Below are 23,667 nucleotides of genomic sequence, written 5' to 3' on the forward strand. Positions count from 1 at the left end.
AAGGTGAGAGAAAGCCGATTTGTCCCAAGCGACCCCACCACCACCACCTCATCAGAGAGGGGTGCCTCTGGGCCACCGCCCCGAGAGGGAGCCCCCAACCCCGCACTTGTTTGGAGCCTCAGTGTGGGAGGAGGCTGGTGGCAGCCGGCCTAGACACCGTTTACTGTCTAATCCATGAAACCCTAAGCCGCAGATGACACTTGGGGCCTTTGCAGACACCCGCAGACTCAGCAGATACTCCTGCGGTAACACACCGCGCTGGAAAACGCCTGGAGCCATAATGCATTATGTATTTTTATTATTATTTATGGTAGGAAGAGGAGATGAGGGAAAACCGGGCTGAATCTAAACAGCCTGATAATTCATCTATTTAATATTTAGCCAGTTAAGAAAGGTTGTTGTAATCCCTGCAAGGCAGCAAGCTCTTCTCTGACTTCCCTAATAGCTTAAAAAATAATTTCTTACAAGACAATTAGAAATTCTGCCTATCGATGCAAATTTCATAGAAAACAATTTTAAGCCTTGAAAGTGGGTAAAATATCCCTTCAGTTGAAGTCATTTATTCTGTTGATACACTTCTACAACATGTATATTCTAAACCTGCTCAGATAAAGTGAAATTTTAGCAAAAGGATAATCCCCTCCCACCCCCAACCTAACATGCCATTTTAAAAACAGCACAAAGGAACAAGGAAACTAGGTATTATTGGAGCCATCATTATTTAGCGAAACACAAACATCCAAATAGAAACGATTGTTGTTCCACCAGAAGATTAGAAGTTAAATTATTTCCACACAATGGGAATTTCACCTCGTGTCACCGGGGATGTAGTAGGAGTTGCATTATTTGTCAAACCAAATAGAGATGCGTGGGCAGACTTTGCTGAAATACAAAAGAATTGAACCTTATCTGAAGGCGCTTTCCAAGTGTCTCCTGATAGAGGAGCGGGTGGACGTTGTCCGCCTCTAGCTAAAGCCACACTAATATTTACAAAATGGATATTAACCCTTGAAGACATTTTTTGCCCGTTTTGTACAAAGAAACAGGAATAAACAAGGTGTTTGTACTTGTTATGTTCCATTAATGAAACTTTTATTACTTTACATCGCGGGGGATGTCTGTTTACTTTAGAAATGAACCACCAACCGTTATAAAGGAAAAAGTCCTGACAGCATTTCCTAGAGAAAAAGCTTAGGTGCGTGTTTCCAAATGATCTTTTCTTTTTGTGCACCTCAGCTTTTTCATAGCTCAGTTCTTACAACTTCACGTGTGTCTTTTCTTTGATTGTCAGTTTTCTCTTAAAGTTTATTTTTTATTAGCGCAGAAAAGTGAGTGCTGGCCTCCCCAGTGTAAATGCAATCTTTAAAAAGTCGATTTGTGTTCTAAAAAAGAGGGTGGTGGAAACAGCATAAGCAGGCACAGCACAAAGCCCTACCCAAATTATCCCGCCCAGGCCATTTCTAGGCTTGCATCCTCAGATTTTCTCCCCTGATGTCAATAGCTGCAATGTAATCAAGTATCCCCAGAACCAATTCGTGTGCCAGATTCCAAATACATTTTTTTTTAATGTACACATCCAAGAGTCAGCCTACTTGGGGGCCTTCTATTGGGATTGTGCGAAAGATAAAAGGCAGAGTGATCTACTTCCAAGTGTGCGTGATTAACACAGATACACTTCCGACTGAGAAATTTTTTTTATTCTAAATATTTGTTCAAATAGTACCAGACAATTTGAAATCAATAAACTGTGTCGAGTGGTGAGGGCTGCGGCTGTTGAGAAATGAGTAACGGGTGTCGTGCCACGCCAAGGGGCCGCCTGACTCTACCCATGAAGGACAATTTGCGGTCTTAATCCTTTACATCAACTACAAACACCAGCCACGGTTACAACTGTTCAAAACTACTCTCTCAACTAGTTCAGACCAAGGGGACTAAAGAGGTGAAACGTGGCCCCCGCGGCCTGGGAGCGCGTTCCTAAGCTTGGCTGGAGAATTCTACAAATATACACATAAATACATTAAGACGAGGATAAATAATCAGGGAAACGAAATGACTCGCTTCAAATAATAAATACAGATCGTTGAGTCCGATGCAATCCTTACGGGACGGGAAGGAGCACATAAATTAAGGTCTCCGTCACTAAGCTAGACGCGGGCCAGGCCTCGGGCTGTCCGGGCTCTGGTCCCTCCGCAGAGCGCGCCGCCGGTGGGTCTCGGACTTACCTTCGGGACACCACTACCCGATTAGAGTCCCTCGGTCCGCAGTATATGGCACTGTCGGGGTTACAGAGGAGAATCCTTGCGGCTGATTTATGGCGAGTCACCCCAAAGAGGGCGCGCCTGGAGGGGAGGCCCAGCCGCCCGCGTCTCGGCCGCCGCGGGCCGGAGACCAGGAGGCGGCGACCGGGCCGGAGCGAGGGAGGGGGTCCCCGAGCTGCCCCGCGGGCCCCGCCCGCCACCCCCGCCACCAAAGCAAAAGAGGTAATTGCGCCGCGAGTCCGGGCCGGTGGCGGCCGCTACAGATGCGTCAGTTTGGGGGCCTCGGGCAGGCGTCCCTGAGACGAGTGGTGCGCCGACAGATCTGTGTAGGTGGGATGAGGGTCGCACGGTCCGTGGTGGTGGTTGCCCGGGATCTGCGCGGCGCAGCTGTAGTCCACGCTGGCCGAAGAGGGGTGCGAGAGGTGGCCCAGGTTGAAGACGGGCCCGGACGCCGGCGCCATGGAGTCGACGAAGTTGCCACCCACGTACACCGGGCTGCCCTGCAGGTTGGCGCTGGCGAAGCCGCCGCCGTTGCTCGCCATGGGGTGGGGCTCGAACTCGGGCGCCGCGTAGCGCTTCTGCTGCGGCAGGCAGCTGCTGAGCGGCGCCGTGTAGGCGGCCAGGCCGTACATGTTGGGCTGAGATTTGGCGAAGGCGGGCGGCGAGGGCGCGTCGTAGGCCAGGCCGGGCACGGGCGGCAGCTGGCCCGAGTAGGCCACGTGGCCCGCGGCGCTGCCCAGCGGCGGGCTGCGCTCCGGGGACTGCCCGGCCGGCGAGTGCAGGATGCCCTTGGCCTTCTGGTCCTTCTTGTACTTCATGCGCCGGTTCTGGAACCAGATCTTGATCTGGCGCTCGGTGAGGTTCAGCAGGTTGGCCATCTCCACGCGGCGTGGCCGGCACAAGTAGCGGTTGAAGTGGAATTCCTTCTCCAACTCCACCAGCTGTGCACTCGTGTACGCCGTGCGCACCCGCTTGGACGCTGGGCCCGGCGGGCTCTTATCCTCGCAGCTCTCTCCTGGGCAGGAAGGGAGGTAGAGGGGATGCTGAGCGGGAGAGGAGGGGGCACCCAGGGCTGCAGCGGGGTGCTTCCCTGGCTCCTCTATCCCTCCCCCCACCTTGGGAGTGGGGGAGGGGCGGCTGAGAGGTGAGATTCTGAGCGGGACCTCGAAGGCCCCAGTCCTACCTAGGAGTTGCACCTGAACCGCCCCCCCCCCAATCTGCCTTCTGAGGTCCTATTCACTCTGCCGCCCCCTCCCTTCCAGCCTAGTCCATCATCCTGTCCCTAAGGCTAAGGCTGTGGAGGAGTTTAATGAGAGACTAGTAGCAGCTGCTGAGGCCTAGCCACCACCCCCCTCCCAGCCCCCATTAAAGAAGGGCCAGACTTCTTTGAACACTCTTCCCAGACTCTGCTGGGGGATGGAGGAGAAAGGCAGCTCCCTCTCTCCCCTCCTCAACCTTGCTTCGGGGCTGGCTACTGAGCAAAGCACCCCAGGAAGCACAGGATGAGGGTGGAGATCTGGGCACCTCACTCCAGCTCAGCTGCACCCAAGGGCTCTGCACCCAAACTCAGGGAAGTAAGAAACCATAAAAATACTGCCCCAGAGTTTCAGGGGCTCCAAGGCCAGCCTGGGTGCATTTTGAGTAATTCAGTGCTGGGAGCAGCAGTCTCAACCCTGGTTTCCACTACCTCTGCCACCTCTCAGCAGCTTGTCCACTCCCTCCCTGCTTGTACAAATGGATTTCTCCTGGGAGGGAGGGGCCTGGGCTTGCAGCTCGGAAGGAGGAGCAGAAGATGCTTACAGGCTGGAAGGCACTTTCCCCGTAGCAGCAGCAGCCCCAGAGAATTGCAGGCAAACCAGAGACTTGATAACAAGCTAGTTACATCCGAGGTCTCAAACTAGCTCTGGACCTGGAAGCCAATTCATCTACCTGAAGATAAATGGCGTCAAAGGACACAAGGCCAGAAAATTTTAGGAACCAAGCAGGCTGAGGAGAATGGCAGCAGGCCTTAGGGCTCCTGGCCCGTGCCGGTCTTCTTCTACACACCCTGAATGGACCCACAGAAGATCTCAACTCTAGGATCAGCTTTTTCAGGAAGAGAAACCCAAGGCTGCTCCTGTTTCAGAGCACATCCTCTTCCCCTAGGATATGACCCTCCGCATTATGGATTTGCTGGGATGGGGAGATCTGGGCTGGGGTACACCAAGCAGAGTCCATGGCTAGGTCTTGCAGGCTCTGGTTGGATTCAAGCGCACCATTCTGTGGTTTTGTCATCTTGGGCAACTCTAACAGTCTCCTTATTTGTAAAATGGGGATGTTATTATATACCTACCTCAAAGGGTTCTTCAGAAAATTAAATTAGATAATGCTTGTAAGGCATTTAGCAAGGTTGTTAACATGGATCCATGTTAGCACTCCACAGACTTTAGTTCTTACTAATTTAAGGGAGTAAGGTTGGTGTGATGAAGACTACATAAAAACTCAGGCACCTGGGTGGCTCAGTGGTTGAGCATCTGCCTTTGGCTCAGGTCATGATCCCAGGGTCCTGGGATTGAGTCCCGTATCAGGATCCCCGCAGGGAGCCTGCTTCTCCCTCTGCCTGTGTCTCTGCCTCTCTCTGTGTCACTTATGAATAAATAAATAAAATCTTAAAAAAAAAAACGAGGCTTGGAAAGTCATAATACCTGTCTTCAGGTTTTGAAGAGCTGTTGGATGGAGGGAGCTAAGTTAGGACCAGCAGCCTAGGACAACAGATATTATTAGGTCGATATAAGAAAAAGCTATCTACTAATAACTGTGGGACTTGTCCAGCAGTGGCACCAGCAACCTGGAATGGAGCATCCTGCCCCTGTACGGGTGTGGCTCCAAATCAGGGACACTAAAAAGAAAGGATATTTCTGCATGAATAGGAGTGCAGACCTATGGCCTCCAAAGCTGGACTTCCAGCCCTGAGCCTCTTGCTTCCCAGGTGAGCTAACTTCTTGGGGTCAGTCTGGGGGACTTAGCCCAGGGCGAGGGCCCTCAGAGAGCTACCTGCAGTGGCACAGCTGTTCTTTTGCTTGGAGTTCTGTCGGGACTCTTTCATCCAGGGGAAAATCTGCTTGCTGATGGTGGCTGAGGAGCCCGAAGCATTGGGCCCACCCTTGGCCTTCTTGGCAGGCACTCCACCTCCAGGATTGGTGGGTGAGGATGGGGGCAGAGGTGGCGGTGGAGGAGGGGGTTGTGGTGGCTGCTGCTCTGAGTTCAGGCCAGGAGGCTGGCTGCCACCCCCCCCACCCTGGCTGTTGCCAGTGCCAGGCCGCATACAGCTGCCATTCAGTTCTGTTCCTTTGTGGGCCGGGGCTCTCAGGGGTGCAGAAGTCTGGATGGAACAGGCGGAACCGGGATAATCGGTGTCCAGGGAGCTGGCGGCCGCAGGGGGTGGGTAAGGCTGATGGGGGGTGCCATAGTAAGCGTCGGTGGCTTTGCTGTAGCCGTAGCCTCCGAAGAGTCCCGGGTTTTCATAGTAAGCAGCCTTCTGCATGGTGCACTCAGGAAGCTCCAGGGCCTGTTGACCCTGCTCAAATAACATTGACCACCACTGTCTCCTTCACCACCTCCTCCTCCGATGTCTGCCGAATCCTGAGGGGGCTGGGGTAGCCCCAGGCTCCAGGTGACCTGTGGAGGAGAAAAGTGAAAGGCCCCAGAGGGACTGTAACTGACAAGACAACCAGTGTAGAAGGACTAGCTCCCCCTGCTCTCTGCTGCCTTCATAGTGGGAGGATCTGAGACTTTATGAAGTTCAACTTATTTGAACCTTTGGAAAAGTCAGAAGGCATTTCCATAAACATAAGAAAAGACCTTTCCTTCTCTTGAGCTCAACTCCATCCAAGAGAAGGGGCTCCCACCCCACGCAGACACTATTTTCTTTCTTCAAGATTGTCCATTTAGCTTTCTAAATGGCATAGAAAAGCACTTATGGCCTCATACGTTTTAATGGCTGATCCTCCCACTGGACTTTGAGCTCCCTGCAGGCAAGGACTGTGTCTTATTCATCTACATATTCCTAACACCCAGTCCAATGCCCTTCCTGTAGTAAGAGCAATAAATGCTTGTTGCATGAGTGAATGGAGGGACCAACCAGTCAATCACTGGGTCACCCCAGGATGTTGATGAAAAAAGAAAACTCTATAACCCACTCAGAACAGCCAGAACTCTCAAAAAAAAAAAAAAAAAGAAGGAAAAAAAAAAAGGTATCTCCCCCACCTGGTTTCAAAATCACAGCATCTTTCATGGAGACCGGATAGTCAACTTTCTGGGGACAGGGTGAGAATCTGCCCAGTTAACTCTGCAGGTCAATGTGAAATACACTAGAAGATAAAAACCAAGAACACTTAGACTCCCAAACTTATTTTGAGGCTAAAAAGTGTTCCTTCTCTTTCATCTACAATTTTCTAGAGTCTTTACTTTGTCCTCCACTACTTTTAAATGGATACCACTAGAGATGGGTGAATAGATTTAGAATTTGAAATGTATGGAGCATGGGTGAATGTAAAATGCTTTATATTATAATTTTATCATGTTTATGCTGCACCCATTACATAAATATATATTATTATTGACCTCTGCTCTGGATCATCTGCTGCACCCCACCTCCACCCGCTCCACAACCAATGAGAGAACCTCTCATGGCATGATGAATGGACTGAGAATTAGAAAAAGGGGGGAAAAAACAACTAAGAAAAATTCTATCCCTTTTGTGTCCTCTGATTCTTGATGGAGGTTTCCCTTCTCCCTCACTCCACCCCCCTTCTCCTGAAAGGCTCCTAAGGAGTTAAAGTATAACTGGTACCATTCAACCACTTTTGTCTGCTTGATAAAGAAAACTCATAGGTCAGCTCCCTGGTCTTAATTCTTGATCTCCTCTTTCAGGCACCTTTCCTTCCTCAAAACTCCCTGGGCTTCCATCATGGTCATCATGATGGACCACATTGTCTAGACAAGCTATGTGGCCTAATAGATTTGGCCACTAGGACCCAGCTCACTCCTCCATTCCCTCATTTCTCCTCCACTTTCACCAAAGAGCCCAATTTTTAAAATTCCTCATATTAGCCTTTGTCTGATAGTATTGTTGCCCATTTTGTTTCAAAATACAAGTGAATTTGACATTTATCTTGATAAGACACAAGCCCTTTTCAATGGGATAACAGAATGCTAGAACGCGTTTTAGAAATTGTTTCTATTATTGTTCTTAAATGCACATGGTTAAGATACCTACCTAGCAAAGCTGGTCTTAATCTTTCTTTCATTCATTTTCTATATTGTTCTCTGACCACTAATGTTACTGAATATCAAATGGAAAGTTACACGCTCATCCTGTGACTAATATTTATGTGTTTGCCCCCAAGCCAAAGGACTGGGTACTCTGGGTTTAGTTGTTTCTGGGCTTTTCTGGGGATCCTGGTTCCGGTCTTAATCTGTGGGCCCTCTGGATGTCAAAATGGTCACATGTGACACTCAGACCACCAGAACTCACTGCTGCTTCTGTCATTTTGTTTACAACTGTGAAAGCAAAATACACCCCCTTCCCCCGTCTTGCCTCCCAGGTTGACCAAGTTTATCTTGATAGGTGGACAAATCACGTTAAAATAGCCTCTTTAGGAACTGACCAGGTCTTCGAAACAGATGGCTTTACATATATATTTGTTCCTATGGCATATTCCTGGAAGAAGCTCCAGGTCCTGGGCCTCCAAAGTGTAAATACTTGGCAGCTTCATGAATAACCACAGCGTCTGTTCCCCTGCCTCTGTTTTCATTGTCTTAAGGAATTTGAAGGCCCACTCAATGAGGAGCCACCACCCCAATGTCTATTGCCCCAGAAGCCAGGGCAGGAGGCCTCTCCTCACCAGAAAGGGCTTTGCAGCCTCCCGCCACCTCCACTTTATAATGCCCCAAAGAAGCAAACTCTACTAAAACAGAACCCCAGAATATTACGACAAAACTTGTTTTTTTTTTTTAAAAAAAAAAAAAACTTATTTCTTTCCAGAAATCCCTACTCCTTGTGAACTCTGCTTGAACCTAAAAAGCAGGAATGGGTCATAAATCACTTGGACAATGGTCAACTGTTCAGTGGCTCATCTTTTCGATCACCCCCCCCCCTTTTTTTTTAAAGGCTTTCTTTTTTTCAGCCCTTTGGTACCTCTGCTCAGTTTTGCTCGGGGACCCAAATGCCTTGGGGTGAAGACCAGCCCGAGCAGGGGGAGGGGCGGTCTTCCAAGTCCTCAGCTGCCCGTTTCTCTCATTCCTGCTCCTCTCGGCCTCCGGGGCACCGGCTGGGGCAGCCTCCCCAGAACCCCGCCGGGGCACGATCCCCGGCCCCTTCTCGGGTAGGGGCACTAAAGGGGGCTCTGGCTCGACCTTTCCCGCGGTCCGGGGAAGTTGCCCAGCGGGGCTCGGAGGCCCAACCGCAGGCTGGGAGCGCAGGGCCGAAGGGTCCCCGGCCAGAAGGCAGGCGGCCCTCGAAGCCGCCGCACCCGCTGCGCCTCCGAAGCAGCCGAACCCTGATACTTGCTCACTGCACTTAATTCTGCCCGGGATCAATACCTAATATGATACCGAATAAATAAAAGGCGCTCACAGCGGCCAGGGGACGGGGTTATTAAGCAGCTGGAGCTCTCACGGTGCATATCAATGCACCTGTCATTGTGGTTTGCAACAAAATTTATGACTGCAAGCGCAGCGGCAGTAAACGCTTCAGCAAGGAATGAAAAGAAAAACACTTCCCAAGGCCCGGCACTTTTCAGAAGTGGAAAACAGGCTCCGCGTGGGAGGAAGAGCAGCAAAAGGATCCCCCGCTCGGCACCTCGGCCGACCCGCGGCCCGCGCGCCCCGGGCGTATATAAGGCGGCCGCTCGGAGCCGCTCTGCTGGGCGGCGGGACGCGGGAGCGGCCGCGCGGCCTCGCGGGGGCCGAAGACCCGCCGCCGCCCGCCGCCCGCCGCCCGCCGCCCGCCGCCCGCCGCCGCCGGAGGCTCGCTGGCTGCGCGGAGGCCCGCCCGCCCGGGCCGCGAAACCCGACGGGCTGGGGGCGCCGGCCGGGACTCGCTCCGCAACCCAGTCAGATATGGACCCAGAGTCCGGGCAAGTTGGAAGGAAGGGGGAGGCGATGGTCTGCCGGGTGTTTCTGTTGCTCTCACATTTTTCGAAGGTTCCAGTTGGCCTTGGCTCCTCTCCCTGTTTTTTTTTTTCCCCCTAAACCAGGGCCTCGGAAGCCCACAAATCTCTTTTTGGCGGACAAGACTCTTGCTGGGCATCCCCGTTAATTCGCTGGAACACAGCAACGATTCTTGCTCCCCGTTGGCTTTGCTGCTTTGGGATTCCCGAACCGCTCCTTTTCGGTTTCGCTCCGAGGGGATGGAGGTGCCACGGCGCCGGGAGAGCTTCCTGCCCGGGTTCTCTCCATCTCGCTGCAGCCTGAGCCTCTTCTGCCCTATGGGAAACCCGGACGCGCCTTCTAAATCATTCTTAGTTAGCCCAGATAACTCAATACGTAATACACCCTGCATTTAAGGCACCGGGCTCACCCCATTAAAGCGCCATAAATTTGAAGGCCGATGATGGGTTATCATGTAACGGGCAGCAGTTCACACTGAGGTGATCCACTTCAAAGCCGCCCTTTGTTTTATGTCTTGATGAATGTGAATCCTGAGATGGCTACCTTGAGTTGCAGGACAGATGGAAATGTAGTAGAAATTATATATATATATTTTTTTAAGTCACACTACTCACCACAATTGTGTATGTGTGTGTGTGTGTGTGTTCTCAAATTTTGGCTGTAACTCTTTTTAGGTTCTTCGGGTTCCTTTTGATATTGTCGAGGCAGATCTGGAACAAGATGGAAAACCCTCAGTGGCAGCCGGTTCTTTCTTACGCACACATGTTGAGAGGCTCTACCCCTTTTAAGGGTGTCATAATCAATGTGACTATTGTATATGTTGGCCGCAGTCACTCCGGGTGTCCCGGCATTAAAAAAAGACGTGGTCGGCTTCTAGGGAGTCAGTGGACTTTAACACAAAATCTTCCGCCGGATGGGGTAAGGAAGAGCTGTGACCTGAGGAAAACGCTAGACCCTCGGGCAAAGGGTGAGCCAAGTGGGTCAAGGCACCACAGCAAGTAGTCCTCTCCTGCTTCTACCAAGCTGTAAGTGCTCCAGGTGACTTAATCCCCCAGACCGAGCCCACCCTCCTAGGAGCAAAAGAGGACCTTGCAGAATTGGGGATGGGAGGAAGGCTACAGCACAGGGCACCAGAAAAAGAGGACTAGGGCGCAGATGGGCCTGGGGAGGTCCTAGTCAATGGCTGTCCTGCTCAGCCCCAGTGGGAAGGGAGCTGGGCACTCTTTTCTGGCTTGTACATTGTATCTTGACCGGTTGCCCTGAATTTATTTTATTCCAGTGGGTACCCACCACACTCCTGGCCTGGGCTGCCCAACCACCCCTGGGTGGGGATCAGGCTGCAAAGCATCTAAGAAACAAACATCCCTCCTACCCTCACCCAGAAAGAGACCGAGCTGTCCACCATGACTGTGGGTGCTTAACGGGTGCCCATGCAGGTCAGGTGAAAGGAGAGACACAATCCCCCCTCTTGCATCTGCCCTGTGCAATTTGTCGACTCAGTAGTTTGCAAACACTAAACCGCGCAGGAGAAAGCCCCACACAAAGCGTTCCAGTCCCTTCTAAAGACCAGAGCACGCAGCCATAAGCCTTTGAAGTGACCTTTGGCTCACACAGCAATAACTCACCCCTTAATGAACACCCAACGGAAGCGCCTCGGAGAGATCCCGGCCCGGTAGGGCTCCTAATATCGCGCCCGGGCTTCAGCTTCCCAGCCGGCCTCGGACCCAGGGGGCCCAGGCTGCTGGGGCCGCCCCAGGGCTGCGCAGTGGGGGCGCCATGTATCCAGGTCCTCAGACCTGACTGGTGAGCCCCTGAAGCTACTTTATATGATACATTCACGTGAGCGGACATCAACTTTCACTGCTTGAGTCTTTTATTATTTTTTTTTAAAGAGGATTCTTGAAAAGTAGGATCTTCCCCTTAGAAGACAGCTAAATTGAGAGGCCACCAGGGCCGACCCCGCGCTGCCTGTACCTAGATTTTGTTTTCCTAGCCGTGGAGGAACAGGGTAAGTGTGCTCCTGGGCGCTCTGCGATGCCCTGTGCACCCTGCTCTCTGGCGCAGGAGGCTTGGCAAGGGAAAAAGAAAGAGGACCCCAAGGGGGACAAAGTTGGGCCACCCAGAGTCCCCACTGCCTTCTCCTGCTTTCCCGAATGCTCAGCCCACCCAAAATCCAGCACAGGCCCAACATCAGCCTCCTGCTTGCCCAGAATCGTAGGCTTAACCCGGCTGGCTCTGGGCCACCGGCTCAAGTACCCTTTCCACAGCCAGAAACTGGGGGAGCGGAGGGAGCCCCATCTGTGAGCTGTCAAGGAAGAGCTGGTTTGAGGCAGACCCGGCCCTAGACCCCAACCCCCACCAGCATCCCCAGGAAAAGTCTTTAGGATAGGGAGCCTTGGTGTGGATTATTGAAATTTTCGGGGAAGTTATAAGTGAGTGCTCCATGGGGCCAAATGAAATGCTGCTCGCAGTAATTGGATTCAGCTGACTAAGTTGGCAGGCGCGCTGCTCCAAGGCAGCAGGCGAAGAAAAATGTCCAGCGACTTTAAGTTCTGATGGAGCCAAGAGCAGGGGATTGACAAAACAACTTTACTGCTCTGCTTTGATGGCGATGCCCTTGGAAGTCGGTCCCTCTCTAGCTGGGGCCTGTCCCAACCTAGGCTAAGGGACTGCTCCTTGCTTTCTGGGACCCTTCCCTACAGAGGCCCAGTCTGGCCCAGCCATGTGGCATTCCCACGAGCCTGGAGCTGCTCACTTGGACTCATGGAGCTGCTTGCTTGGGCTTTGGCCCCGGAAAAACCCAGGATGAATGGACCTGTCCTCCTCCAGCCAGGAGCCACAGGATCCAGTAAACAAAAGGATGCAAGGGATGCAGAAGCCAAAATATGATTTAGTTTTCATCCTGGGTTCTTTGGGGAGAAGAACTCAGGAGCCCTAAATCTTTTCCCTGACATTATGGAACTCAAAACCCAGATTAGTGAGGGGGCATGTGGAGGAGCCTCTCAAACTCTTCTGAGCAGTGTGGGGGTTCTCTTGAATTTTGGGGGGAAAGCCTGAGTAGCACTTTAACCTCTAAAGGAAAAATAATATTAAGCCAGCAGCAAGAGATAAAGGCGTGCATATGTGGAGCTAGCTCCCAGAACAATGCAGGGAGCTGGCTGGTCACAGAGTTTATTTTAAATACATATAAATCAACCTGCCTGTGCCCAGCCAGGCAGCCCAAGACACGAATTAATATGACGCTCCATCTTACTTTGGCAGTGACAGTGTAAAAAAAGTTTCTTTTTATTCATTTCATTTTCCAGCCCATTCTCATAACTGCACATTTACCCCCAAAATACTTCCTCCAGCCCCCGACCCCCTCACCGACCCTCTCCTCAAACTGCCACCTCCTCCCTCCAACCATGCCCTCAGCCACCCCCCCCCCCAGCCTGGCAAGGTAGTGTGTCCTCCTAACCTTTGGGTAGGCGGGGAGCATCCCCACAAAGCGAACCTCCTTACGATTAATCACCGTCCTCGATGTATATGTAGAAGTGTATCTAGGTCTACGCGGACTGCCTCACCAATTGGCAATAATCAAGATCACAGATTACACAAAATAAATCATATTTAGTATCCCATTCAGGGCAGCAAGCAGCCCGGTGCCCAAAGATTTCCATTTTGTCATGCAATTGCTTACCTGGATCCCAATTTATCATAAACCTGGTGTCCTCGGCCTCAGAGTGGGCGCCAGTGGGGGGCAGAGCTAGCCTTCCCCCTTTGTCTGCAGACAACACTGTCCCAACCCTGGTCTTGAGCGCTCGCAGACGCGGCCATATACCCGAGCACACGGAATTCCCGGTAGAACGGAACCAGGCTGAGGTTCAACTACCAATAAACGCAGGAGGAACGAGTCCGTCGTCCCGAGCTGGCTTCGCCTGCGCTGCGCTCCCGTCGGTCCGCCCGCCCGCCCGCCCGTCCGCTCCCAGGCCCCGAGCGCGGTCACCCGCGCCCCCACCCACTCCTGGGTTCCTGCCCAGCCCTCCCAGACCCCCCAGAGCTCCGGGCTTGTTTTGCTTGCGGAATGTGGCCCTTTCTGGATTTGGAGAGAGCCCCGGAAACCCCCTCGTAGTCGGGAAATACAGACGCTGCCTTCAAATGCGAGCATATTTGTTCACGTGACCCCGAGGGAAGATTGTACTGATTGAGGCTGAAACTTTCACGCCATCCAGCCCCGGAGCGCAGCCAGGCCTGGGGGCTAGGAGGAGGGGCAGCGAGCGTGGACCCGGGCCCACGCCCCGGAGCAGACACGGGTCTGCGCGGAGCCCAAGGAAAGCCCCCATCTCGCCGCAGCCCCAGCCGGGCCGCCGGCGGGGGATGGGGGCGCTGGGGCTCTCCCCCCACGACCTCTGACCCTGGCCCAGCCTTGCACCGGACTGGCCCACGGATGGGCAATTCTGGAGGCTGCCTGTCGGGGGCGGCTCCGGACGCGGCGGTGGAGCATCAGGCTCCCCGGGCCGAGCCTCGCACCCGCACGCACCTGGGCACGGCTGGGCCGAGGCGGCCGCGCCGCCCTCCCCTCCCCGGACTAGGCGCTCAGCCGTGGACAGCGCAGGCTCCGGCCCTAAGGTGGGCGACTGCGGCTCCCAGACCGGGCCGCTCGCCCCCGGGGAACCCCAGCCGCACCCCGCAGTTGAGGCCACGGCTGCTTGGGCACACGCAGCAGAGGAGCCAGGAAAGGCGCCTGAGCAGCAGGCCGGGCCGGGAGCGCTCTCCCCTCTGCGTGTCCCCTCTCGACCTGGGCCGCCCATCGCTGAGACCCGTGTGCCTCGGAACCGGGCCGGGCCCACCGACCGCGCAGGCCCCGCCGCTGCCGGCCGCGGCTCCCCGCTTCCTGCGGCGCCTCGGAGAAGGCGAGGAGGCTGCGAAATCAGTCCTAGCCCGGCTTTGCCGGGAGTCGCGGGAGCTGCTGTCTGGAAATGGCACAGCAGGACCCGCTCCAAGCTCTCTCCGAGGGGCCCGCGGAATTTACCCTAACAGGTCTGCGAGCCGGGCAGCGGTTCGGCCCTGGGCCTGGCGAGCCAGCAGCCTCCTCCGGGGCCTGGCCTGCCGAGAGCCCCACAGCCCTCTCCCAGACCCACCCGCCCCGCAGAATCCCGCCCCGCGCTGGGGTCTCCAGCCTATCCCCTCCACCCCCCAAGTCTTGTTTTCACAGCCAGTTCTGCTTCTCAACCGCATCCAGCTCGGAGCAGATGCCCTGTCACAGCTTGCAAGGTCTCCGACAGGCGATGGCAAATGTGACTGTGCTCCGCAGCCCTAGAAGAGCCGGGGAGAAGGGGGTAAAGTCCTCCTCATCCTCACTTCGGAGGCACAGGAAGTCCCGGAGGACTTCCTCACACAGGCTCCAGTCCCCAGACCTGTCGGGGAGCTCCTCCTTTTGTTCACCTGGCAGGGCCTGGCTGGAGGAGGCCCACTCAGGTCGCCTCTTGAAACCGGACCGTGGGTGCCCCCAGTTCACCCCCACCCGGGCGATCCCGCCCCCTAGCTGCCCGCCGGGGGCCCAGCGGCCAGCCCGCAGCAAGTGTTAATCTCCCGCCAAAGAGGGGGGCCGCTTTGCGGGAATTTGTCTCCAGGAAAGGATCTAAGCCTTCTTCAATCGGAGCATATGTTCATAGAGCAATAAACCGGAAAGATTTACAGTCCTCGCCCGGCCCCCAACAGCCTCGCACCCTTTCAGGAATTACTTACGATGATTTATCACATCAACCCGGGCAATTGTCACACTGATAAAATAGCCCGGGCCGGTGCCCGCCAAGCCCAGGACTTGGGAGGCTGTTGGCTGCCGGGCTGCCAGCGGGGCTGGGGAGGCTTTTGTGGGTTCCTCTCTGGGCATACGGGGGGGATGTTGAGGTGAGTTGGGGTGGGTGGAGTTGGGGTGGGAGGGGAGCCAATTCTCATTGAGAAAAAACGCAAGCAGCTCAGAGAAAGCGCCCGGAATCTGCGCTGGAGTCACTTGCAAAGCACATAAACATTTGTCATCTTTGAATAATTGAATTAATGTATTATTGCTTGAATGTATAATTCATAGCAGAGGAAACTTTGTCTCTGTCCTGACGGGGGGAAATATACACACACCAAAAAAAGAAATCAAAACATACACACAATCCCCAAACAACTACCAAACAGCCAGCTCCAGCTAGCGGAAATCATCCTCAAAGCCAACCGGAGGGAAGGAGGCGCATAAAGAGGCTCTCCTCCTGGCCGGGCCCTGAGCTGGGAGCTGGAGGAGGGGGCGAACGCCCACTGCGGCCTGGCCCAGAGCACCCCCCGGCAGCCAGGGGGGGTGAGGTGGGAGCGGAGCGGCTAGTGGGACCTCAAATCCCCTCGGAGAGTGGGAGAAAAGAGGCTTGAACGGAGGCGACGGCCGCCAGCCTCCGCAGCGCGCCCCGGCCTCTCCCCCGGGCACCCCTGCCCCGGGGCTCCTTTCGCCCCAGGGTCTCCCGCTCCCGCCGCCGCGCGCGGACCTCGAACCCGGGCCTTTAATTTTAGATCCTCGCCCAAATTAAAAATGCAAAAATAAAGGGGTTAGAAGGAGAAACTCCTTGGGGGGAGGGGTGGTGACAGAAGCAGCAGTAGGGAAGGAGGGGAGTGGGAGAAGCAACTCGGAAATCATGATCTGTTGGTTAAAAACCTGCCTGGGGTAAAATTTCAACTGGATTTTATAGCCCTCTATTATGACGCAAGGAAAAATTTACGACCCTCGCCTGAAAAGAGGGCCGGGGCCTTTTCTCACCGGTTTAAGAATAGGCAGCAGATGCCGTGACAGCGACCATTGTTCCCGGTAGACACAGGCGACCGGGCAACCTCGGCCCCGCGTGCGCCAGGCGCGTCCCCCAGCCGGGCGGGTTTTTTTTTTTTTTTTTTTTACAACTCCTGTTGTTTCGGGGCCGGCCGCGCGCACCCTCGCCCTCGCCCCTCGCCCCTCGCCCCCCGCCCCCCCACATGCTCACACGCATCCCCGCGCGCTCCCAGACACACACTCGGCCGCTCGCAGTGATTTTTCATAAGTGCAAAGCTCTGCTGAACCAAAGGTCACCATCCGAGCCACTAACAACTTCTCGCCGGCGCGCGGTTCCAAATCAGGAAGCAAAGGGAACGATTTGTCAGCGGCCCTGACAGCTAAGTTCATTAAGGATTTAAATCTCGAGAAATAAAAGTCGCCAAAATATTTACCTGCTGGCCGCGCTCGCGCGCCCGCCGCGGGGGCCGGGGGTGCCGGGGGTGCAGGGGGCTGGGGGCGCCGCGCGGCCCCCCTCGGCGGGTGATATTCTTGGGATCCCTGCACTTTCCAAGTCGGAGAGAGCCCTTTGCGTGGCAGATTAATGACGACTCCGTGTTTCTTAAGGGACGTGCTGAATTAATTATTTCGCCAATCACGTGGTCGGGACTTGTAGAAATCTATTCTTATCATCTTCCTCGCACTTTGAAAATTCTCCGGGTTATGAGAGGCCCTCCCCCGGCTGCCGGCGAGCCCCGGCCGCCCAGCCCGGCGCGGGGGGCAGGGAGGGCTCCCCAACATGGCGGGAAGCGCCGTCTGCCGAGGGCCCCGATTTACTGTACTGCACTCGAGCGGGCTCGGCTAGGGACTCGCTTCCTCCTCCTCGGCCCTGCCCGCGATTCAATCCACACAGCGGTATTGATGTATTGGTGGGCACAGGAGGAGCCATTAGCCAGAAGACGGGCAGAGGACAATCATAAAATGGGCCTGAATATTTAAACTTCTGTCTGCACACTTATAAATACACATGTCCACGCGTCGGAGGCCAGCCCTTCCATATATTAGGGACACATGTCTGATTTTATGCATTCTGCTCATTTCCTGTCGCGAGCGAGCTCCCCCTCCCCGCCCCCCCCCCCCAGCTATTCTGGGACTCCTGTCTTGGCCCACTGTGCAAGGCGAGGCCAAGACTAGAGAGACAGAAAAAAAAAATAGTGCACGCCACTTTTTATAGTGGGGAGTGTTTATTGTCGTCTGGAGGGCAGAGGGGGCGCTAGGGGGAGGAGGGGCAGGTGCTGGAGGCCCCAGTGGGGCTGAAGGGCACAGGAAAAGTAGGAGTCCAAGATTGGAGGCCAGAGGGGTCTGGTGGGAGCAGCCACTGGCCAGTCCCACGTGGCCCAGAACCCAGGACTCTTCCAGAGTTGGGGTGGGGGGTGGGCAGGGAAGTCTCTCACCCACCACAAAGCAAAGAGAGACTCAGGGGAGGGGGTGGGGGTGGGGGCTACCCTGGGCCACACAGAGAGCCAACCTGGAGCCTCCTGTTAGCCTAGGAAGTTACTTATTTTCCTTTCAAAAAATAATGCCCTGCAGCCTGAATCCCAGCATAGGCTTCCCAATACTCAGGAAATAAGGTGGCCAAATTGGGAGTGTGCATGTGTGGGGGACAGGTTAATGACAGATTTGCTAACCCTTCCACGGTTTGACCTTCACATGTCAGGCATGATGCAGAAATTCATAAAATAAACTGTTTATATCGCATGTTAAGGCTTTTAGAAGACTTAATGAAGAATGCTTCTGTGGAGGCACCAAACAGGATGGAAGTTTCGCTACACCTTTTATTATTTCAAATATAGATCAATGAATTACATCAAAACTACAGGCAACAATTAGTATAAATAATACTTTAATCAGTGGCAGTAGAACATTGGTCAATTCTATTAAAAAAGCATCTTGTGTGAACAGACACCATGGGGCTGACTGACAATGTCATCTCCCAACAAAAGGCTGCAATGGACAAAGTGAGATGGGAGTCTGAGGAGCCATGTCCTCAGCAAACACTTCACTCCTCCCCAGTCACGACCCCAACACAGCTTTAAGAAAAAAAAAAAAAACACAAACCACCAAAACAAACACTTCTGGCTCATATTTGGAGGAACAAACTGGAAACAAATAAAAGCAAATGGGCACTTGTGCCTTTCCACATCTAGGTTTCTGCAGAGTACGTTCCCAGATGGAAACTCATTTCCTTCCCTGCCCTAGGTGGTGGTGGTTGGTGGGGTGGGGGGGTTGGGGGGTGGGAGGCACTACTTCTTCCCTGCCCCACTCCTGTGGGCCCAAATGGACACCAGGGTCCGATTGGGACCACAGGGTTGAAGGCTGCCCCCTGGGCCATCCAGGCTCCATTAACATTTCAAAAGACAATCCCTGGAAACTGAGGAGAACTGAGATTTATAAACAAAGAAGTTGTTTCTCTGATTTAGTTACTTTTCAAAGTAGTGGGGCTGTGTTTGAGAAGGAGCTTGGGTTTTCTTCACCAAAACATGCCTCTTGGCTTTCCTCTGGGGGCATGGGTGAAGGCTGCTACATAGTTTTGGCATTTGGTCTGAAGCTGGGGTGAATAACCTGAACTTCAGGGAAGGGGGAAATCTATATAATAATCTTTATAATATACATGTAGTTGGGTGTTGTGAAAATATATACTTTCCCCGCCCCCTCTCCCAAGGAGAAGGTACAATATATTCACAGGTTTGGGCTTCAGGAAAGAATCTTAGCAACTTTCCAACTTGCCTAACGATAGCGGCTCTTTTCAAATGCTACATCCAAAGACTGCTCTCCATGTTAGAGGGGGAAAAAAAAGAAGAAGAGAAGGGTAGTTAGAGTCCAAAAGGTTAAGGGTTTAGAGGTCAGTCCTCCCGGCTGAAATACAGCTAATCGAATAGAAAATTTGTCCTCTGGATGAACCTGATTCTGTAATTTAGCCGAACTTCAGTAAAATACCTTTTCAGCTTCTCAACGTGAGGGCGTCAGAAAAAAGACGTCTTGACTATGTATGAACTCTTTGCTTTTTGTCATAGAAACAATGATGCGAATAATGCAGGAATATCCATCTTTAATATCCCGACGTGGCGATATTCAAGTATTGCCATGTGCAAGTCTGAGAGCCAGGCTCACCCCAAGGAGGAACAAAGAGCTGTCCCCAGGGTCTAATACAAAAGACCAAGGCTTGGAAGATACTTTAGAGAAGTGGAATTTCAGCCTAGGGACTCCAGTGAATACCTGCTCTTAGCTCTCAGGAGACACCAAGAACATGCGTGCAGAGAAAGTCTTTTTTCTCCCTCCATTTAAATATATTTTTTAAAAATTATCTCTGAACCTTCTAAAGTGTTTTGAAGCACTGGTTAAAATTAAAAAAAAAAAAAAACTCCAGTTCTGAATCTCTCTTTCATGCTCATCCCTTCCCCCCCCCACCACCCCCTTTTGTCACTTTTTGGGAGCTACAACCAGAGGCTTCTCTTTGGAGCCCGAGGCTTTGGGGTTTAAACTTCCAAAGTCTTGTTTCATTTCAGTATATGAACTCTGGCCATTACCTTTGACTCTTTCCCCCTTATCCTTAAGGGTCAGCATTTTAGAAAAATGAGCTTTGAACCCTTCTCAGGCAAGGCATAAGAAAAATGACTAAAGAACATCACTCCTGTTGTTTGAGACTGATTGTTTTTAAACCACTATTCTTAAGGCAAGGAAGAGGGCCTGAAACTTTTATACTTCTACGATTTCTGCTTCTAATTAATGTTGAGAAAAACTTCCTTACGTTTGTTTAAAACATAAAAACTTCAGGGGGAAAAAAACCCCTAAGACCAAGTTTTGTGGACTTCTAGATTCAAATAGTTTTCTCTCTCTTTTTTAAAGCTAAAATTTCCCCACTTTCCCACTTTCTCCCCACCATACACCCCTCTCTCCCATATAGGCCCTACACCAATTCCTATAAAATACTGCTATATGGGTTACTTGGAATCCAGCATTTGGAATCCAGTTGGAACAGAAAATTCAGTCATTACCTAATGACCCAGAACATAGAGGTTTTGTTTTCTTTCCCCAGAAGGAAAATGTTGGACCATTTGTTTCTTTCTTTTCCCTTTTCTTTAATCACCCAGAACTAGTTGTAAGCACAGTGCTGAAAAAAGCACATGTGGAAATATATTTTCAAGAACTCAACTTTGAGTGGACCCTTTGCTTCCCTCTAAAAGGGTTAAGGGCCCCCTACACACATTTCCGGGGAGTGGGGAGGGGGTGGAGTTCAAAATGCTGGTTAGAGCCAGAAGTTAGTCCACACATCTCAGATTCTTCTCCCTGAAACTCAGCCCCTTTCACCATCTCATGATTTTTGGCATTAAGATGTCAGTGATTTCTGTACCCCATCCCCCACAAATAAATATTCAAGCAAATATAATCTAAACATAAAATAACCCGTTTCCATTTCCTTCTTAGACTTATTTCTTTGGGCATGGGGCCACTAGGAGCAAAATATTCTTTTTTTCCACACTGGAAATTATACAGACAACCCAGAAAGTTCACAAATCCTGGCCCAGCTCTCCTGTCTCCACTGAAAGCACCTAGCACAGGGGTGGCCAGCCTTCTGCCTCAACTCCCCCACATTATTAAACCACAAAGCTCCCTGGAGGGGTGGGGTGGGGGAGGATGTTCCAATTCACGCTGGGATAAAGTATCCAACCTTCATTTGCAAATTCAAAATCCAACAGCAGAGATTTTCATATGTTTAATAACTCGCCAAGGTTTAGGTTCTCAGTAGCTCCTGCCATAGGATCATGTACTTAGAGAGAGAATCCCGCCCCCCTCCCATCCCCTCCCGCTCCAGGGAGGGGGCTGCCCTCGGGCAGGATGCTAACCTAGTCCGAGGGCGGCCTGCGTGTCCCAGGTCCACCCCACAGTACCTTAGAGCCCAGGGAGGTGACAGCAAGCCCGGCCTGCCCCCGCAGCTTCGGCTCAGCCGGGAGCGCAGGGAGGAATGGGCCCAGGGTCCCCACTTCTATAAGGCCGTCAGGTCCGTGTGGTGGTCCTTGGCCAGCGGAGGCAAGTGCTGGCCGGGAGCAGCTGAGGAAGAGCAGGAGGAGGAAGAGGAGGAGGACGAGGACGAGGACCTGCCTTTGGTGTTGGGCAGCTTGTGGTCTTTTTTCCACTTCATCCTCCGGTTCTGGAACCAGATCTTGATCTGGCGCTCGGACAGACACAGGGTGTGCGCAATTTCAATCCGACGGCGCCGCGTCAGATACCTGTTAAAATGAAATTCCTTTTCCAGTTCTAGGACTTGCTGCCGGGTGTAGGCCGTCCGGGACCGCTTGGGCTCCCCGCCGGTGTAGTTGGGGTTCACTGCGAGACAAAACAGACAGCGCGGTGAGGCCAGCGCCCGGCCGGCAGGCCCCGGCTCCCCGCACGCGCCCCGGCCGCCGCGGCCTCGGCCGCTCCCGGGGCTCCCCGCCCCCGCGCACACGCGCCGCTCCCACCCGCCGGCTCCCCCAGGCCCCGGGCGGGGATCCCCCAACGTGCTCCCGGCTCCCTGGCCCCGCCGCGAGCCCCACAATTCCCCAGCCTTTGGAAACCACCCCCCCTCCTCCACCGGTTTCCCTCCGCTCTGAAAATGGAGTCCTCCCCCACCCCACCCCCATCTCCACCCCCTTTTTCGCCCACAGCCAGGCAGCCAGCCACATGGTCCCGGCCTGCTCCCTCAGCTATAAAAATTTATGGAGAGAGTAATTGCGGCGCCCGTGGAAGCCCCCCACGCCCCCCCACCCGCACCCCCCAGGGGCCCAGGCCTCCAGGCTGGGGTGGGGACGGAGGGCCGGGGCGCCTTACCCGAATTCACGTGCACCTTCTTCATCCACGGGTAGACCACGGCCGGCTGCTTGAGGGCCGTCCCGGGGGGCGGCTGCTTGGGGCCGCCCGGCTGGCTGCAGGCCCGGGCGCCGGGCAGGGGCGCGGGCGGGGGCGCGGGGGGCGCGGGGCACGGCTCTCCTGGGGCTCCGTAGTGGCCGCCGGGGCCACTGGCTTCTTGCCCGTGACCCCGCGAGGGCAGCGCGGAGCCCGGCCCGGGGCCGCCGCCTCCGAAGGTCTGCTCACCGAAGTCGGGCCGCGGGTAGAGCCCCGGGGGCTGGAAGTCTGCACCCTGCACGCCACCGCCGTAGTAGTCGGCGCCCTGCTCGCCTAGGTAGCCGCCCTGCAAATACTCCTCGCACGGAGGGAACTTGGGGTCCACATACTTGGAGTTCACCATATACGAACTCATGGCCATTAATTTCAGAAGGTAGAAAATACTAATTTTTCTCGTGTTGTCTTTTTTTCTCCTTCCATAGGGCCCTCCTACTTGCTGTCAACTGAATAAAGTTGGCGGCCATGTGACCAGGCCAGCCAATAGCGAGGGAGCGAGTTTATCACCGGGTTGGTGAGCATCTCATAATTTTCACAAATTTAACTAAATAACATACGTGTAATCAAGTGACTCGCCATGGCACATTTGAGGGCCCCCACCAGATGTTAATATAGTTCTCTAATCCCCAGCACCCTCGCTCCTGGCAGGGCATCCCAGCTTTTGTCTGCCACTGACTTTGTTAACCTCCAGTGCCCTCTCCACTCGCCCCCTGCCTGCAAACAGCCCCCCAAAATGGGCACAGTTCAAGGGGGGGGGGATGAAACTCCAAGTCCGTCAGGCCACAGAATACCCAAAGGCAGGTGGGTGAGGGAGCCTCTGAGTTAGGCAGAGAACCCCAGGCAGGCAGGGCTCCCGCCAGCCAGCGGGAAGGGGACTCTGTCGTACAAAGGCCGAGTCCTGGCTTTGTCTTCGCCAGGGTCACCCAAAAGTTACAACAATCTGGCTGGCCTGAATCAAATCAGGCAATGAGTAACTGCCAACCTGTCTGTGAGTGCCCAGGCTGCAGTGATTTTAGCCAAAGCCAGTCTTGCAGGTATGGCCAAGACTGCCACCAGCTCCCCCCCCCCAGCTTACGCAGCTGAGAGGTGGGCCTGGAAGGTGGTGATGGCACCCCCACCTCACCCAGATGGGCTCCAAAGGACCCTGCACTCCTTCTTCCCAGCCAGTCTTCTTCCCACTCGGCAGTCAAGGACCAGCGAGCCCCCTCACTGGGTACCCTCTGACCTCACCTTATATTCCTTTAGGGCATGGGGCTGGGTCTACCTGGCCTTCCACCTGGCTCCCCAGCCCCCCAAGACCTAGCCCTTTGGCCCTGCATTCATGCAACCAATTAAGGATTTACACAGGAGCCTCTGTTTCAAGGTGAGGGGCTTCTCCATGCAGAGGCTCCACTATGTCACCAGGCTCAGTCCATCCTCCTGGAGTCTAAGGTAATAAAACAGAAAGGAAACTGACCCGCAGCCGGCTGCCTCTGGCCTCTGCTTCCGACTATGGCTATTTCGGAGAAACATGAAGTTTTTGCATCGACCATATATTCCCCTAGAATCGAATCTGTGACT

General features: G+C 53.7%; 2 protein-coding genes across 3 annotated transcripts; both read right to left on the bottom strand.

Annotated features, from left to right (window-relative positions):
- Positions 1 to 1,060: 1,060 nt before the first annotated feature.
- HOXD3 (homeobox D3) lies at positions 1,061 to 5,835 on the bottom strand. The gene is made up of 2 exons (XM_055308079.1): positions 5,292 to 5,835; positions 1,061 to 3,273 (listed from the first exon to the last, which is right to left on the bottom strand). The coding sequence occupies exons 1-2, from the start codon at positions 5,827 to 5,829 to the stop codon at positions 2,516 to 2,518; spliced, it is 1,296 nt and encodes a 431-aa protein (XP_055164054.1). The 5' UTR covers positions 5,830 to 5,835; the 3' UTR covers positions 1,061 to 2,515.
- A 46-nt stretch (positions 5,836 to 5,881) lies between these two features.
- HOXD4 (homeobox D4) lies at positions 5,882 to 23,658 on the bottom strand. 2 transcript variants are annotated; one of them, XR_008662163.1, is made up of 4 exons: positions 22,036 to 23,657; positions 21,117 to 21,552; positions 6,504 to 6,607; positions 5,882 to 5,915 (listed from the first exon to the last, which is right to left on the bottom strand). XR_008662163.1 is itself a non-coding variant. In XM_055308080.1 (2 exons), the coding sequence occupies exons 1-2, from the start codon at positions 22,469 to 22,471 to the stop codon at positions 21,212 to 21,214; spliced, it is 777 nt and encodes a 258-aa protein (XP_055164055.1). In that variant the 5' UTR covers positions 22,472 to 23,658; the 3' UTR covers positions 17,985 to 21,211. The 2 variants fall into 2 exon arrangements, 1 of the variants encoding a protein (XP_055164055.1); XM_055308080.1 differs by lacking the exons at positions 5,882 to 5,915; positions 6,504 to 6,607 and having other exon boundaries at positions 17,985 to 21,552; positions 22,036 to 23,658.
- Between the last annotated feature and the right edge of the window lie 9 nt (positions 23,659 to 23,667).

The sequence above is a fragment of the Nyctereutes procyonoides genome, unplaced genomic scaffold, assembly GCF_905146905.1.
Source record: "Nyctereutes procyonoides isolate TBG_1078 unplaced genomic scaffold, NYPRO_anot_genome, whole genome shotgun sequence".
Lineage (NCBI taxonomy): Eukaryota > Metazoa > Chordata > Mammalia > Carnivora > Canidae > Nyctereutes > Nyctereutes procyonoides.